The sequence below is a fragment of the Poecilia reticulata genome, linkage group LG20 (genome assembly GCF_000633615.1).
Source record: "Poecilia reticulata strain Guanapo linkage group LG20, Guppy_female_1.0+MT, whole genome shotgun sequence".
NCBI lineage: Eukaryota > Metazoa > Chordata > Actinopteri > Cyprinodontiformes > Poeciliidae > Poecilia > Poecilia reticulata.
The window spans coordinates 25,185,346-25,199,269 of record NC_024350.1 but is presented as its reverse complement, the minus strand read 5'-3'; the positions used below and the strand labels follow the sequence as shown (position 1 = coordinate 25,199,269).

The following is a 13,924-nucleotide window of genomic DNA, read 5'->3' as shown; positions in this document are numbered from 1 at the left end:
GGAGCGGCAACATGGAGCGGCAACATGGAGCAGCAACATGGAGCGGCAACATGGAGCAGCAACATGCAGCAGCAACTTGCAGTCTGAAGCGTCCCAAACTCGTCCTCACTGCATCAGAAGTTGAACACAGAGGATAAAAAGCTTCACACTGAGCCAACATGTCCGCCTGTGACCTTCAGCAGGGTCACTCTGAAGGTCGCTGCTCTTCACTCCACCCCAGTTTCCTGCAGAACTTTGACCGACTGGCTCTGAAGAGAACAGAACCAACTGGACTGAACCGGTCAGACTGCTGCTCTCTGCTGCAGCCAGTTGGTTCAGTTGGTTTTGTTTCCCTTCATCAGCAGAAACTAAAGTCTTTAAAATGTGAGCTTTCCCTGATCATTTTGAATCCGTTCAATCACATGATTTCTAGAATCGTTTTCTGTTTTCAGTCAGAGGGACGAGCTGCAGCGGCTGCTGCTGCAGCATGCAGGTCGCGTGTGAGCAGACGGGGTGGCGTGCAACGTTTCCACGGCAATCATTCATGTTCCTGTCAGCCTCACAATGTCTCAATCTGCAGATCTGTGGAGCAGGAAGCTGCAGCTGAGAGCAACAGCAGGACTCGGCCTGAAGTTTACATCTTTATTCATCTGATTTACTTTAGCTGTTGTACATATTAATTATCCTTAGTCTATTACCTACATATTATCTACAGTATACAAATATTTATTAGCATTATTTACTAGTATTATAAAATCTTTTAAATTTATTAAATCTTTATTTTTATTAGATTTTTTTAATTAATTATTTATTAGTTGTAGTTTTATTATGGAAGTTATTTAGTTATGATCATTATTATAGTTTTTACTATATCATTATTTTCTTTGTACCTTTTTTATGCTATTAATATTCAGCTCAGATGATTTATATTTATATTTAGACCAAATTGTCCGATCTGAATGAGTAAGTTCCCAAACTTCCATCCATTTTCTGCCAGAACGTTTCGCTGCTTATTAATGCCAATAATCGGCGCAGGGGTCTTACAGACATGACCGCGGTGACGTCAGTGATGGAGTCCAGAGCAGGACAGGACAGGATGTCCGAGTACAGCAGCACCAGCTCCCTGTGGGGACAACATGGCGGACAACATGGCGGACACGTCAGAGCGCATCCTCAGTGCCTCAGCTGTAAGCAGGGGATGTTTCAGGTGTTTACCTGCAGGTCTTGATCTGATTGGTTCTGGGCTCCTGCTGCTCTTCCTCCAGCGGACTCAGCGTGACGCAGACCAACTGCGTCAGATCCGGAAGTCCGAGGAAGAACAACGACTTGGGCCCGACGCCGCTCATCCTGCTGAAGCCACATCTTTACTTTTCCTATTACATAAACTCTCCTTTTAAATCAAACCCATAACTTCTTAAATAGATTAATTACAATTATATTGTAAATCCGAAAGTTTGTGTCAAAATTAAAACTCTTCAGTTGCATAAACAGAACATAAAAAATAAAAAGATGCTACAAAGACATTAGCAAAAACAACCACTGTTGCATTTTTTTCGTTGGGCTATGATAAAAATAAAACATTACAACACATTTATAACTAAAGACGCAGCAACAAAAACACCTGTTAATAAAGTAATATTAGGTTTAAAGTCTAAAAGCTCTTCCTCACCTCGTTGACTCCTGAACGCGGTCAAATCAAGCTAATTCACCAAGCTAAGTCAGCTGGGTTCAATATAGCCTCGATTTTTCTGGCTAAAATAGTAAAATCACATCTACTCGTCAAGGTTCTCACATTTGTTTTCTGTAAAAACAGTTAAAATTCAAAGCAGTAGTTCAGAAGATATGAAAATCATTCAAATTTGCTTAAAAATCTCAAAAACCTTTGCTCGAAACAAAGATGGGCAACACAAAGGACGAGTCTTCATTCCTTATTTCATTCGTTGTGACTTTTTTGTTTTTAGTTCAGGTTATTTTTAATAAATTTGCTCAAATAAATTAAAAATATGATTCTGTATTCCTCTACAACCTTACTTACATCCATGTAGCTGTTGTCAGTATTTTAGTTAAGTCTGGTTGATTTTTTCTTCTGTTACAATGTAGAGAATCTTTGTAATATAGACCAGCTTTGAGTTTCTGGGCGCGTGTTTCCCGCCGGAGACTTCCAGTAGTTAAATCAAAGCTGGTCTGTTGGACAGGAAGCTCTGCTGTTAACAGTTTGGGAGCTGCTAATGTCCAGAGGAAAGCCACATTAAAGCAGGCCCTCTGGCAGCACCCAGCGGGTAACTCAACACGCATTGCGTGAGGTGCGTGAGATAAGACAATCCTTGCGTGAGAACTGGTTTCCTTGAAAACTGGTGAACTTTGGTGAACTTTAGCCTGCTCCCACAGCTGGGCGATGACTGGTGTCTGGTGAGAACCAATCAGAGACTCGCTTTGTTAACAATAAGGAAAGTCGAGAGCCAATGAGAGTACTAGAGTAACTTAGAGGGCGGTACCAACCGTGCAAGGTTCTGCTTGGTGCCTTGAAGCAGTACTACTTAAACACAATCGTACCGGAAGTAGACGTACATTTTCAAAATAAAATATCAATGTTTATCAATCTAATTAAATTATTAAGTTAATAGCCAACAACTGAGTCAGTAGCCCGCATATAATTATTTACTAAATGGACAAATATACTTGTCTCTGGTTTTAATATAAAATACTCAGCTATGGCTAAAAAAAGAAAAATCCCAAACATTCCTCAGTAATCATCATTCATGTGATGATTATGGTGAGAACCCCAGCAGGAGAGAGAGGGAACATTTTAAAAGCAAACCTAAAATCCACTTTTTAAATTTAAAATCACGTTTTCATGGAATAAAGTGAAATGACTTCAGATTTACACGGCTTTTCACTGGTCAACACCTTTATTGAGGAGGCAAGGCGGTTCGCCCAGGGCGTCAAACGGGCCAGGACCGCCTCTGGCTTCCAGGACACTCAGGGACACGTTACAGTAAAACCAACAAATGTTTTCATTGTATTTTATCTTAATCTATTCGTTTATCTTTTTATTTATTCGTTTCCTGTTTAAGAACTTTTTAATTTTGAGCTGATTAATTAATTTAAATACCTTCATAAATTTGTTCTTTCAATATGTATTTAGCTGTTTGCTTAAAACACTAATTTTATGTTTAGAAGTTTAGCGACATGTTATTTTTGTTAGTGTTATTGCATGTACCATGTTATAATTTTTTTACTTAATGTAACTATATATTTACTTATTTGTTTAATCCAAATGTCTTTATTTACATTTTTTTATTTTTCACAATTGCAGCAATTTTATATGAGCATTTTAGTTTTTTTTTTTTTTTTTACTTTTATATTTGTTATACTGAGGGCTGCACAGTGGCGCAGTTGGTAGAGCTGTTGCCTTGCAGCAAGAAGGTTCTGGGTTCGATTCCCGGTCTTTCTGCATGGAGTCTCCATGTTCTCCCTGTGCATGGTGGGTTTTCTCCAGGTACTCCGGTTTCCTCCCACAGTCCAGAAACATGACTGTCAGGTTAGTTGGTCTCTCCAAATTGTCCCTAGGTGTGAGTGTGTGTGTGCATGGTTGTGTGTCTCTGTGTTGCCCTGCGACAGACAGGTGACCTGTCCAGGTGACCCCGCCTCTCACCCGAAACGTTAGCTGGAGAGGAACCAGCACCTCCTGACCCCACTGAGGGACAAGGGTGAAAGAAAATGGATGGATGGATTTGTTATACTAGTAATGCCTGCACTGACTTGCCTTCCAGCTTTATTTTGAAAACTCCAACCGGAAGTGGTCTTGGCGCGAGCTCACCTTGATCATTGATAAGCAGCGCGCGCTGGAAGTTGGAGCGGAGTGTCTGTGGGGTAAATGTCGGAGTGTTCGTGCCGAGTCACGGTCGGACTCTCCCCAGTATTACATAACCTCCGTCCGGCCGAGTAGCTCCACCCGGTTCTGCCGCCGCTTCGCCTCCGAACCGACGGACCAAGGCGCGACAGAGATGGGTGAGAAGCAGGAGAAAAGCCCCGAAGGAGTGAAGTACTTCAGGCTGTCAGAGATCGAGGAGCAGAACTCCTTCAAGTCCACCTGGATCATCATCCACCACAAGGTCTATGATGTCACCAAGTTCCTGGACGAGGTGAGGAAGGTTCTGCTTCCGGTGTCCAGAACCGCGGTCCGGTTCCGATCACCAGCCGGAGCTTTTCCGCGGTTTGTTGCTTCACATTAGATTTTATCTGGATTAAATCTGAGAGCCGGCCAGGGCCGCAGCCAGGGATTCTGGACCTGGGGCCCCGGGCCCCTATCACCACCAATTATAAACTACTCTAGAATTTAATGTAACTTAATGAATCTGAACAACTTTTATATTAAATCACTGATTTTGGTTGTCACATTTTTAGTTTTCTGTAATTAGAGAAAAAACATTCATAAGCAGCTCATTTCTATGATGAAGACGATTAAAAAGGTAGATTGTTAAAACTGCTGCAACTTTTTCCTGTTATAAATTCATCATTTCAATATTTTTTATTCTGTTTAGCATGTTGAGTTTTCCTTTTTTGTGTTTTTAGTTTAATCTAATTTTTTCACCTGTAAACAAAGTTTAACTCTTAAAAATAATAAATGTTCCGTTATTAAATTTTAACAATCTTTACTTGAATTTAACTACCTAAAACATTCATTTACAAATAAATATAAAGTCAACCTTTTTTAAACGAAGTACTTCCTGCCTGACAGGAAGTACATGAACAGTGAAAGGTAACGTGTCGGCGGACCGACCCGGTCCAGCACGTCAGAATCTGACCGACTTCTTCCATGTCGGAATGCAGAAACACAACTTTACTTTGGTTAGGACACTTGCTTCATTAGTTTATTATAATGAAGCAAGTGTCCTAATGAAGTTTTTAGATCGACTCGAACCTCCAATCAGATGATTGATCATTAAAAACCCCAGAAGAATCAAAACAACTCCTGAATAAACTTAAAATAAGAACATTTCCGTTACTGCAGTCGTCTCCATGGTAACCAGCTGTTGGTCCCGTCAGCCAATAGGATTGCAGGTTTATTTAGCACCAACCGGAGGTCCAGCAGCTCTTCTTCTGCTGTCCAGTAATGTCTCCGTGGTCTCCATGGTAACCGTCTCTATCAGGTCAGAGGTCATTTATGAGCTGATATTTGCTCCTGGAGGAACTTTCACACAGAACCGGCCCGGTTGGACTTTTGTCCTGCAGTCTGTCGGAGGACAGGCTGCACAGAGGTGAGGCGGTGGGCGTGTCCTCCAGGTGAGCGTCAGCGCCGGCCAGCCAATCAGGACGCTCGGTCCGGGCTCCCTGGGACCCGGTTCTGGTGAGGCCCGGCTCGTTGTCTCTGCTGCAGGCTGTAAATCATTGGCAGGGCGATCCGGCAGACTGGATCAGGGACGAGAGATAAGAGGGAAACGCTGAGTCAGCAGAACACACACAGGCAGAACCAGAACCAGAACCTGAACCAGCAGAACCAGAACCTGAACCAGCAGAACCAGAACCTGAACCAGCAGAACCAGAACCTGAACCTGAAACTGAACCAGAACCAGCAGAACCAGAACCAGCAGAACCTTCTGTCCATCATCCTGATCTAAACACATCAGATTGTTTTTTTCATTAAATGTTTTATCGTTGTGCCATAAAGGAGAGAATTTAAAATATTATTTATTAATTTGAGAGAAAAATATTTTAAACTTGGAGATTTTGGTGCAAAACGTTTAAACTGTTTAAAGACATCAAACCTCCAACATGTGGTTTTTAACTTTAACATATTTATTACGTGAAGAGCTTCATCTAATAAAATAGTGATAACATTGTGAGAACTTAGTTACTTTAAACTTTACTGGTGAACAGAATATTTTACACTGTAAAAATGTTTTATTGGGATAAGAAAATGAAACAAAATGGAATTAAAATTCTTAACTAAAAAAGTTTTGTGTCTTTAAAAAGTAGCAACTTTTTAAAGATTTTATAAAACCTGATGAGCAGGTTTCATAAAATCTGCCTCATTAATTCACTCCTCATGGTATCGTATCGGGTCGGGTCGTATCGTATCGGGTCGTATCGGTGGAAAAGCTCTAAAACTGACATTTATAAAATAAAATGTTATAAATCATCTAATTAACTGAAACTGAGCTGAAAATCACAGACGCTCTCCAGGAAGTGTGTACACCAGTTGATCAGGGGTTTCCATGACGACCAGAGCGGTCCGGTTCTGGTTCCGGCGGTGACGTGTGGTCGGTCCGTGTCCGCAGCATCCCGGAGGCGAGGAGGTTCTGAGGGAGCAGGCGGGGGCCAACGCCACGGAGAGCTTCGAGGACGTCGGCCATTCCACCGACGCCAGAGAGATGGCCGCCAGCATGGTGATCGGAGAGCTGCACCCGGTCAGTCTGGGGACGTCGCCATGGCGACACGGCGCCATGACGCTAACCTCACTGTCCACCATGACGCCTCCACCCTCTCACTAACTGTCTGTCTGTCCGTCTGCAGGACGACCGGCACAAGATCGCCAAGCATGTGGTGAGTCAGCAGAACCAGGGGCATCATGGGAAATGATGTTCAACTCTGACCCTTCTCATCACTTCTCTTGTTTGTGTTGGACAGGAAACGCTGGTTACCACGGAGAAGGAGGACGGCAGGTAACCTTGTTGCCAGGGGTCACTAGGGGCCTCTAGGAGCCAGCAGGGGTCACTAGGGGTCACTAGGGGCCACTAGGGGTCACTAGGGGTCTCTAGGGGCCACCAGGGGCCTCTAGGGATCTCCAGGGTCCACTAGGGGTCTCCAGCGGCCCCTAGGGGCCTCCAGAGGCCTCCAGGGGCCACTAGGGACCACCAGGGGCCACTAGGGACCACCAGGGGCCTCTAGTGGCCTCCAGGGGTCTCCAGGGCCACCAGGGGCCTCTAGGGGTCTCTAGGGGTCTCTAGGGTCCACCAGGTACCTCTAGGGGTCTCCAGGGGCCTCTAGGGGTCTCTAGGGTCCACTAGGGGCCACCAGGGGTCTCTAGGGGTCTCTAGGGTCCACCAGGTACCTCTAGGGGCCACCAGGGGTCTCCAGGGGTCTCTAGGGGTCTCCAGGGTCCACTAGGGGCCTCTAGGGGTCTCCAGGGTCCACTAGGGGTCTCCAGGGTCCACTAGGGGCCTCTAGGGGTCTCCAGGGTCCACTAGGGGTCTCCAGGGTCCACTAGGGGTCTCCAGCGGCCTCTAGGGGCCACTAGGGGCCTCCGTCTCGGCGGTTTAGTGACTCCTGCTGCTCTCTTGCAGCTGGTGGTCCAACCTGATCATCCCCAGTCTGGCCGCCGGCATCGTGACTCTGATGTACCGCATCTACACCACCGACGGCGAGTGACATCGTCGTCTGAGCGCTGTGATGTCATCGTCCGCGGCGCTCGGTGCCGTGGCTCCGGCCAGCGTAGAGCGGCGGTTCTAGAGCGACGCCTGGCTGCTGTGGACCAACATCACATTCCCTCAGTCTGATCTAGGATCCACGGCTCTATGCTGCGTCTCCATGGCAACTCTGAATTAAGCAGAATTAACCAGCCAATCACATGACTGTCCCAATGAAATCCTCAACGCCGAGCGTCCAATCAGATGTTCAGCAGAACCTCCTGATCTTGCACTGGATGTTTAATTTGTTGTTTTTATACCTGAATGTGAACGACTTCCTGTCGGTCAGCAGCTAATGGTGGGTCCAGTTGGGTCCAATCGGTTTACAGCTTGACTCTAGGTGGGTCCAGTTGGTTCCATTGGGGTCCAGTTGGTTCCAGTTAGGTCCAGTTGGTTCCATTGGGGTCCAGTTGGGACCAATTGGGTCCAGTTGGTTCCAGTTGGATCCAGTTGGTTCCAGTTGGATCCGGTTGGTTCCATTTGGGTCCAGTTGGGACCAATTGGTTCCAGTTGGGTCCGGTTGGTTCCAGTTGGTTTCATTTGGGTCCGGTTGGGTCCATTTGGGTCCGGTTGGGTGCAGTTGGTTCCATTTGGATCCGGTTGGTTCCGGTTGGGTTCTGGTGACCTCAGTCTGACGGGTGGAACCCGACCCGCGGTGTTGCTCTCCAGAACCGGCTGCCCGCCTCGTTCTGCACTAATAAAACTCTTAAACTGAACTTGATGAAATTCTGACTTTATTTTTATGGAAAAAGAATAAAAGTTTAAAACCTGAGGATCCTCCTCCGTCCAGCAGGTGGAGCCCTTCAGACTGGGCCGTTTTCCAGAACCTCCGGTCCGGATCTGATGAGACGTGTCCAGGTTCTGTCAGAACCGGAACCAGAACCCAGTGATGCTGTATGAGTGCAGCTGCTTTCTAATGTAATAAAGTGATTGAGACGCTGCTGCTGTGGGCTTTTATTCTGAAATCCACTGAAACTATCAGCTCTGTTCTGGGTCAGAGGTCAAGTTTACTCCAGGTTGTTCTGGGATGGCTGGTTCTGGAGCCATCAGACGGATGTGGCTCTGCAGCGCCACCCTGTGGACGGTCAGTGTAAAAGGAATAATCTGATGATTTCATTTAGTTTAGAGTTAAACCCAGAACTTAAATATCAGCCAATCAGGAGGTCGGCGGTCTGTTGCTGGGAAGATTTCAGGAAGGAGACCGAAGAAGCAAAGCGGTTTCAGATGGACGACTAGAAGCTGTAAACATGGGGGTTCAAATGGAGGTCCGGGGGCCGTCTTACGGTCCTCTGAATGCTTTCTGTGGCCTCAGTTCTGGAGTTTAAAGGTAAAATGGCTGGAAGTTCTGGTGACTGATTCAAACTGGACATTTTATCTTTTAATGGGACTTTAAAGATCAAATAAAAATGGCTGACTGAGTTTCTGAGGCTCATCTAAAACAGAAACATCCAGAAAGTTCAGTTCAAACAGCAAAAGATTTAAAATACGATGCGACGCAGGAGTCCAGGCAGAACCGACCGGAACCGGATCAGAACCAGAACCTGAGACTGTAAATCAGTGACGATGATGATGAGGAAGGTCAGAAATAAAACATTTAAAATGTTAGAAAGATATTTATTACAAATAAAGGATGATTTTTAAATGTTAATTTCTTCTGTTTTTATGTAATAAATTATTAGTTCCACAGCTTTTAAAATCTTTTATAAATGAAGTAAAAGACGTTTGAGTTTTATTTTCTGGTTTTGTTGATAAGTAATAAATCAATAAACTGAAACGTCTCATATTTAAAGTTTGTTTTCCTCTCAGACAGAACGGACCTGCTGTTACGTAACTCTGACCTCTGACCTCTGACCTCTGACCTCTGACCTGCTGCTTCCAGTCAGAATTTAAACAGAAAAATGTTTTTATTGACTTTTATTCAGATTCCTGGGTGAAACAAAACAGGAAACATTTTAAAACCTGATCACGAAACTAAAAACAATAAAAAGTTTCATCTTGTTTTGTTTCTTTCCTTTAAAGAGAATCGCAGCTGAACGTCACATGACGTCACCCTGCCGGCGTCGGTGACGTCATGTGTCTGTTTACCGCGCGCTGATTGACGCACATGCGGCGCGTTATGTAACAGAAGGAAACAGATTATTCAACAATATTCCATTTAACACGTTTATTATTCATAAGATGCGTTTAAAACAACTTTATAATTCTATAATAATCAGAGTTTATAATAATGTTATAACAATAATCTATGACTTTATAATACAACAACTTCTGATAAAAATAATAACAGTTCTGTTACTAAGATCAAACTTCTAAATACTTATTTGTGGCAGAACATAAATACATTTTTCACAAAAGTTAAAAATGAGAAAATTATTTTATTGTAATTTTTTTATATATCTTGTTTTGACTCCATCAGGTGTTTGTAGTTTACTGACACTGACCTGGTTCTGGTTCTGGTTCTGGTTCCGGTTCTGGACAGTCAGAGTTGAACTGTTCCTGATTGTGACCCAGTAAATCCTACTGGAGGCCATAAATGGCCCTCGGACCGCATGTTGGAGACCAAACCACCTGAAAGCAGAGAAATGATTGATTATATATGAAAGTTATTCAGCCAGTGGAAACTCTGGAGGAGCAGCAGAGAGCCTTAGCTCAGGTGGCAGAACACAGAGGCACGCCACACTTTTCAGATTTAATATTAATAATCTTTGAGTTTGTCTCATAAAATCCCGTTAAATCCTCTGAGCAGCGCGCAAACAGGTGAAGGTTGAGGTGTGTGTGTGTGTGTGTGTGTGTGTGTGTGTGTGTGTGTGTGTGTGTGTGTGTGTGTGTCAGTCACGCAGGGGGCGGGGGTCCGTATAGAAGCGGCGCCACGTCCGCCGCCGCGCAGGTCGCATCATGATCCGCTCAGCTCCGCCGTGCGGGCCGAACCGGGCCGGCCAGCCGAACGGCCTGCGGGATGAAGAGGAGGATGAGGAGGATGAGGAAGGAGACCTGGAGGACGAGGTGGACGCGTCGCACCTGGAGAAGTTCATGCGGGACCGGAGGAGAGCGCGGTCGCTGCCCGCGTACCCCGCCGCGCTGCTGGACGGCGGCAGGAAGCGGGTCAAGTTCGCGGACTCGATGGGTCTGAGCCTGGCCCGCATCAAGCACTTCAGCGCCCAGGAGGACCCGCAGATCCCGCCCAAGGTTCTGTCCCGGTACCAGAGCTTCCCCCCGCAGCAGCAGGACCCGCGGGCCGGGCCGGACCTGCCGCGGCTGCTGACCTGCTTCCCCGAGCCGCGGGACGCGGAGCGGCGGGTTCGGGAGCTGCGGGTCTGCCTGGAGAGGCTGGCCGTGACCCGGTTCGAGCTGCGGGGCCAGGTGCGGGTCCTGCGGGGCTGCGCCGTCAGGGAGGTCGGGGTCCGGCTCACCTACAACGACTGGCTGTCCTACGCGGACGCGCAGGCGGTGCCGGTCCCGGTGCCGGAGCAGCCCGGGTCGGAGTCGGTCCGGTTCGGCTTCACCGTGTTCATCCCGCCCTTCATGGACCCGGGCTCCGCCCTGCACTTCGCCGTGTTCCTGCGCAGCGACGACGGAGAGTTCTGGGACAACAACCAGGGCCAGAACTACTCGCTCCGGTACCGGAACCAGAACCAGAACCAGCCGGGCAGCCCGGATCCCGCGCCGGCCGCAGAGGCTTCTCCATCCCTCTGAGCGGATCAGAACCATCCGGAACCGCTCGACCACGTCCAGCAGTGGACTCCAGGCAGGATGCTGGACCCGCCGGGGATCCAACCGGACCGGTTCCGATCCAAATGTTTGACTTTCAGGATGAAATAAAACCAGGAAAACCTGAAGAATCCCGGAACCATTTGAGTCCAACGGGTCCTTTCCTCCATCCAGACTTTGATCTTTATCGGCCATATTGAAAATCCAAGATGGACGATCATCGATAATCGATCATTTAATTTGATTTATTTGGTTTCTGGGACAGAAAACATGTTTGGACATTTTATCTGTTTTTCAGGTTAAATTTTGGCCGATTCCTGAACCGACAGATGAACTTCAAGTTCCTCTGACACTTTAGTTTCTAATTTAATGATCAAAGATTATAATAAATCAAATCTGTCTAATATTATTATTAGACAGTCGCCTTAAAAACTCGATCCTCTCCCTTCTATCTGTAGAAATGGGTCCAACTGACCGTAAAACCTGCATCTGTTGCCTGAGTCCTGCAGCACAAGGGTTAATAGTTTAAACACTAAATGTAAAGTTATACTTTCAATAATCCGCTAACGGGCAGCTAATGCCGATTTAGTGCTTTAATGTTTGTTGCTAACTGTGAACATGTTTAACAGACTTAGGGGAGTTTAAAATCTAAAGAGCTATTTTCCTTCACTGTTCTGTAAACTAAAGTCTAAAGTCATGATGACATTTGAGTTATTTTAACATTTTTAACATCAGGTTGATACCTGAGGTTGAGTCTCTCAATGGCGGATGTTTCAATGGAAGCGTTTTTGCTAACTGTGACAACTTGTAGCACACTTAGCTTCATCTAAATGAACTTTTCCATATAATATCTAAAGCGCTAATTTAGGAGGATGTTTGTAAACTTTTAGTTGAAGGTGTGGAAAACTTTACGCAGCAGGTGAGAAACTATAAGTGGAAACTACACAGCAAACGGAACAGAGAAGAAAACAACACTTAACCAACGCTTAAATTTAGCGCTTTAGCATTAGCTTCCACTTGTTACCGCGTTGTTGATGCGCCCTAGCATTAGCAGAGCCATGTTTATGGTTACTGCTTTATGGTTAGCATAGCTACCATTTTAGCTAATGAAGCCCATCCCTATTCCTTATAATAATTTAGATTTTAAAATTTTAAATGTTAATTTTAAAATATAATATTTATCATTGAGCCTAGCGTTAGCAGGACTAATATCTGATTAGCACTTTGGGGTTAGCATAACTAACTTTTTAGCTAGCAGTCCCCATCCCTGCTCCTAAAATATTTTAGATTTGTTTCATGATAAATTTCCAACTAGTATTATTTTCTAAAAATAATTTTGCATTTTGTTTATCAGATAAATACAAACAGGTTGAGATTCAAGATTATCTTTAAATAAAGCCATAAATTATTAAAAGTAATTCATGTATGACCAAAAACTGTGAAAAATGTCGTTCGTATAATTTCATGTTCTGAATGTTACATTAGTGTTAATCAAGCTAACAAACATTTTAGACAAAAATACATAAAAAATGAAAATAAAATAAACAAATGCAGTTTTAATAAAATAGTAAAATCAGATGATTATTATCATCTAGTAATAATAATAATAATAATAATAATAATAATAATAATAATAATACAGGAAGTCAGCGGTTCTGACTGATCGTTTGCAGGGTTCCATTGTGACGTCATGGGCAGGGCCCGCTCTGATTGGCCCATCCTCCCAGCCGGTGCTCCGGGTCCGGGTTGTGAAATGCCGGTTCGGCCGGAGGAGGAGCTTCTGCTCGCAGTTTGGAGCCAAATATTTGTTTTAATATCACACACAGAGCTGGACGGGAGGAGGTTCGGTTCGGTTCGGTCCGCCTCGGATTATGAAAAACAAACAAAGTTCTGGGTCCAGATCCAGAGTTCGGTCCCGGTTCCACCCAGATGACCCAAACAGCGGAACATCTCGTCCCGCTGCTTTTCTCCGCTTCGCATCATTTATAAATTATTTCCTCACATAAAGAGCAAAACGGTTCTGATTGGACCCAGTTCCGGTCCGAACCCTGTAGAACCGCAGGACCCAATAAAAACCCACATGTGAGATTCTGTTTTTATCAAATTGAATTTAACTTTATTATTAAACAAAAATGTTTTTTTTTGTAAGGCAGAAATGATCCAGATAATAAATAATCAAACTTCCGGTCGGGTCCAAACTGCCGCAGAACCGCAGCTCAGATGGTTCTGATCGGGTCCATCAGAACCAATGAGACTGAAATGATTTTAGTTTTTATAAAATTATGAACAAAATGAGTTTGAACTGAATAAACTGAACTAAAAACGTTTAACCGACTTTTTTATGCATAAATTAAAATGTCTGCTGAGTTTGAAGCATCAATGTTTAAATAATTTACACAGATTTTATGATTCTTATTTTACTCTGACATCATTAAACATCATGATTTAGATCAAATGCTTGGACAGCATGTTGATCATCCCTCAGCACCACAGGTCCTCCACCGAGCCTGGCAGCATCACTGAGCCGTTTTCTGCATATTTATCATGTTTCTCAGGTTCTGCAGCTGAAATATCATCTGATCAAAACTCAGCTGAGTCACAGAACCAGCCGGTGTTACGTTTGTGATGGTAGGTCAGGAAATGGAGGCGTGATGACCCGACATGTCCTCGTCTTCCTCAGTTCTGGACACGGGAACCTCCAGCCAGGAGTCGGTCAGCCTCGCCTCCATGTTTTCTCTCCTGTAACAAATCAACCATATTCATGTTAGAGGGCAGCAGGAAGCTGAGGTCCTGCAGGAGGAGGAACATGAAGGAGGAACATGAAGGAG

At 44.8% G+C, this 13,924-nt stretch overlaps 3 protein-coding genes and 1 long non-coding RNA gene across 4 annotated transcripts in view; 2 read left to right on the top strand and 2 right to left on the bottom strand.

The window, feature by feature from the left end:
- The window catches only part of lg20h18orf63 (linkage group 20 C18orf63 homolog), a 10,611-nt gene extending 8,725 nt beyond the window's left edge, over positions 1 to 1,886 (bottom strand). Inside the window, exons 1-3 of the mRNA XM_017301784.1 lie at positions 1,649 to 1,886; positions 1,195 to 1,326; positions 1,024 to 1,102 (exon numbers count right to left, since the gene is read on the bottom strand). Of these exons, the coding sequence (XP_017157273.1) occupies positions 1,024 to 1,102; positions 1,195 to 1,325 (210 nt within the window). The 5' untranslated portion in view covers position 1,326; positions 1,649 to 1,886. The remainder of the gene's footprint in view (positions 1 to 1,023; positions 1,103 to 1,194; positions 1,327 to 1,648) is intronic.
- A 1,926-nt stretch (positions 1,887 to 3,812) lies between these two features.
- Positions 3,813 to 7,537, top strand: cyb5a (cytochrome b5 type A (microsomal)). The gene is made up of 5 exons (XM_008396843.2): positions 3,813 to 4,124; positions 6,261 to 6,389; positions 6,496 to 6,525; positions 6,610 to 6,644; positions 7,266 to 7,537. Exons 1-5 carry the CDS (start codon positions 3,987 to 3,989, stop codon positions 7,348 to 7,350), a joined length of 417 nt encoding a protein of 138 aa, XP_008395065.1. The 5' UTR covers positions 3,813 to 3,986; the 3' UTR covers positions 7,351 to 7,537.
- Positions 5,019 to 13,924, bottom strand: part of LOC103456959 (uncharacterized) — a 12,207-nt gene continuing 3,301 nt past the window's right edge. Inside the window, exons 2-4 of the long non-coding RNA XR_001776014.1 lie at positions 13,493 to 13,835; positions 9,830 to 9,956; positions 5,019 to 5,391 (exon numbers count right to left, since the gene is read on the bottom strand). This is a non-coding gene — a long non-coding RNA (uncharacterized LOC103456959). The remainder of the gene's footprint in view (positions 5,392 to 9,829; positions 9,957 to 13,492; positions 13,836 to 13,924) is intronic.
- Positions 9,868 to 11,170, top strand: ppp1r3g (protein phosphatase 1 regulatory subunit 3G). The gene has a single exon (XM_008396844.2). The coding sequence runs from the start codon at positions 10,284 to 10,286 to the stop codon at positions 11,079 to 11,081; it is 798 nt and encodes a 265-aa protein (XP_008395066.1). The 5' UTR covers positions 9,868 to 10,283; the 3' UTR covers positions 11,082 to 11,170.

What these genes read in the sequence shown, in the direction of transcription:
- cyb5a (XM_008396843.2), top strand. Translation starts at nt 3,987, where the DNA reads ATGGGTGAGAAGCAGGAGAAAAGCCCCGAAGGAGTGAAGTACTTCAGG. An exon ending in TCACCAAGTTCCTGGACGAG is followed by an intron (nt 4,125 to 6,260) that starts GTGAGGAAGGTT and finishes CCGTGTCCGCAG; the next exon opens with CATCCCGGAGGCGAGGAGGT. An exon ending in ACAAGATCGCCAAGCATGTG is followed by an intron (nt 6,526 to 6,609) that starts GTGAGTCAGCAG and finishes TGTGTTGGACAG; the next exon opens with GAAACGCTGGTTACCACGGA.
- ppp1r3g (XM_008396844.2), top strand. Translation starts at nt 10,284, where the DNA reads ATGATCCGCTCAGCTCCGCCGTGCGGGCCGAACCGGGCCGGCCAGCCG.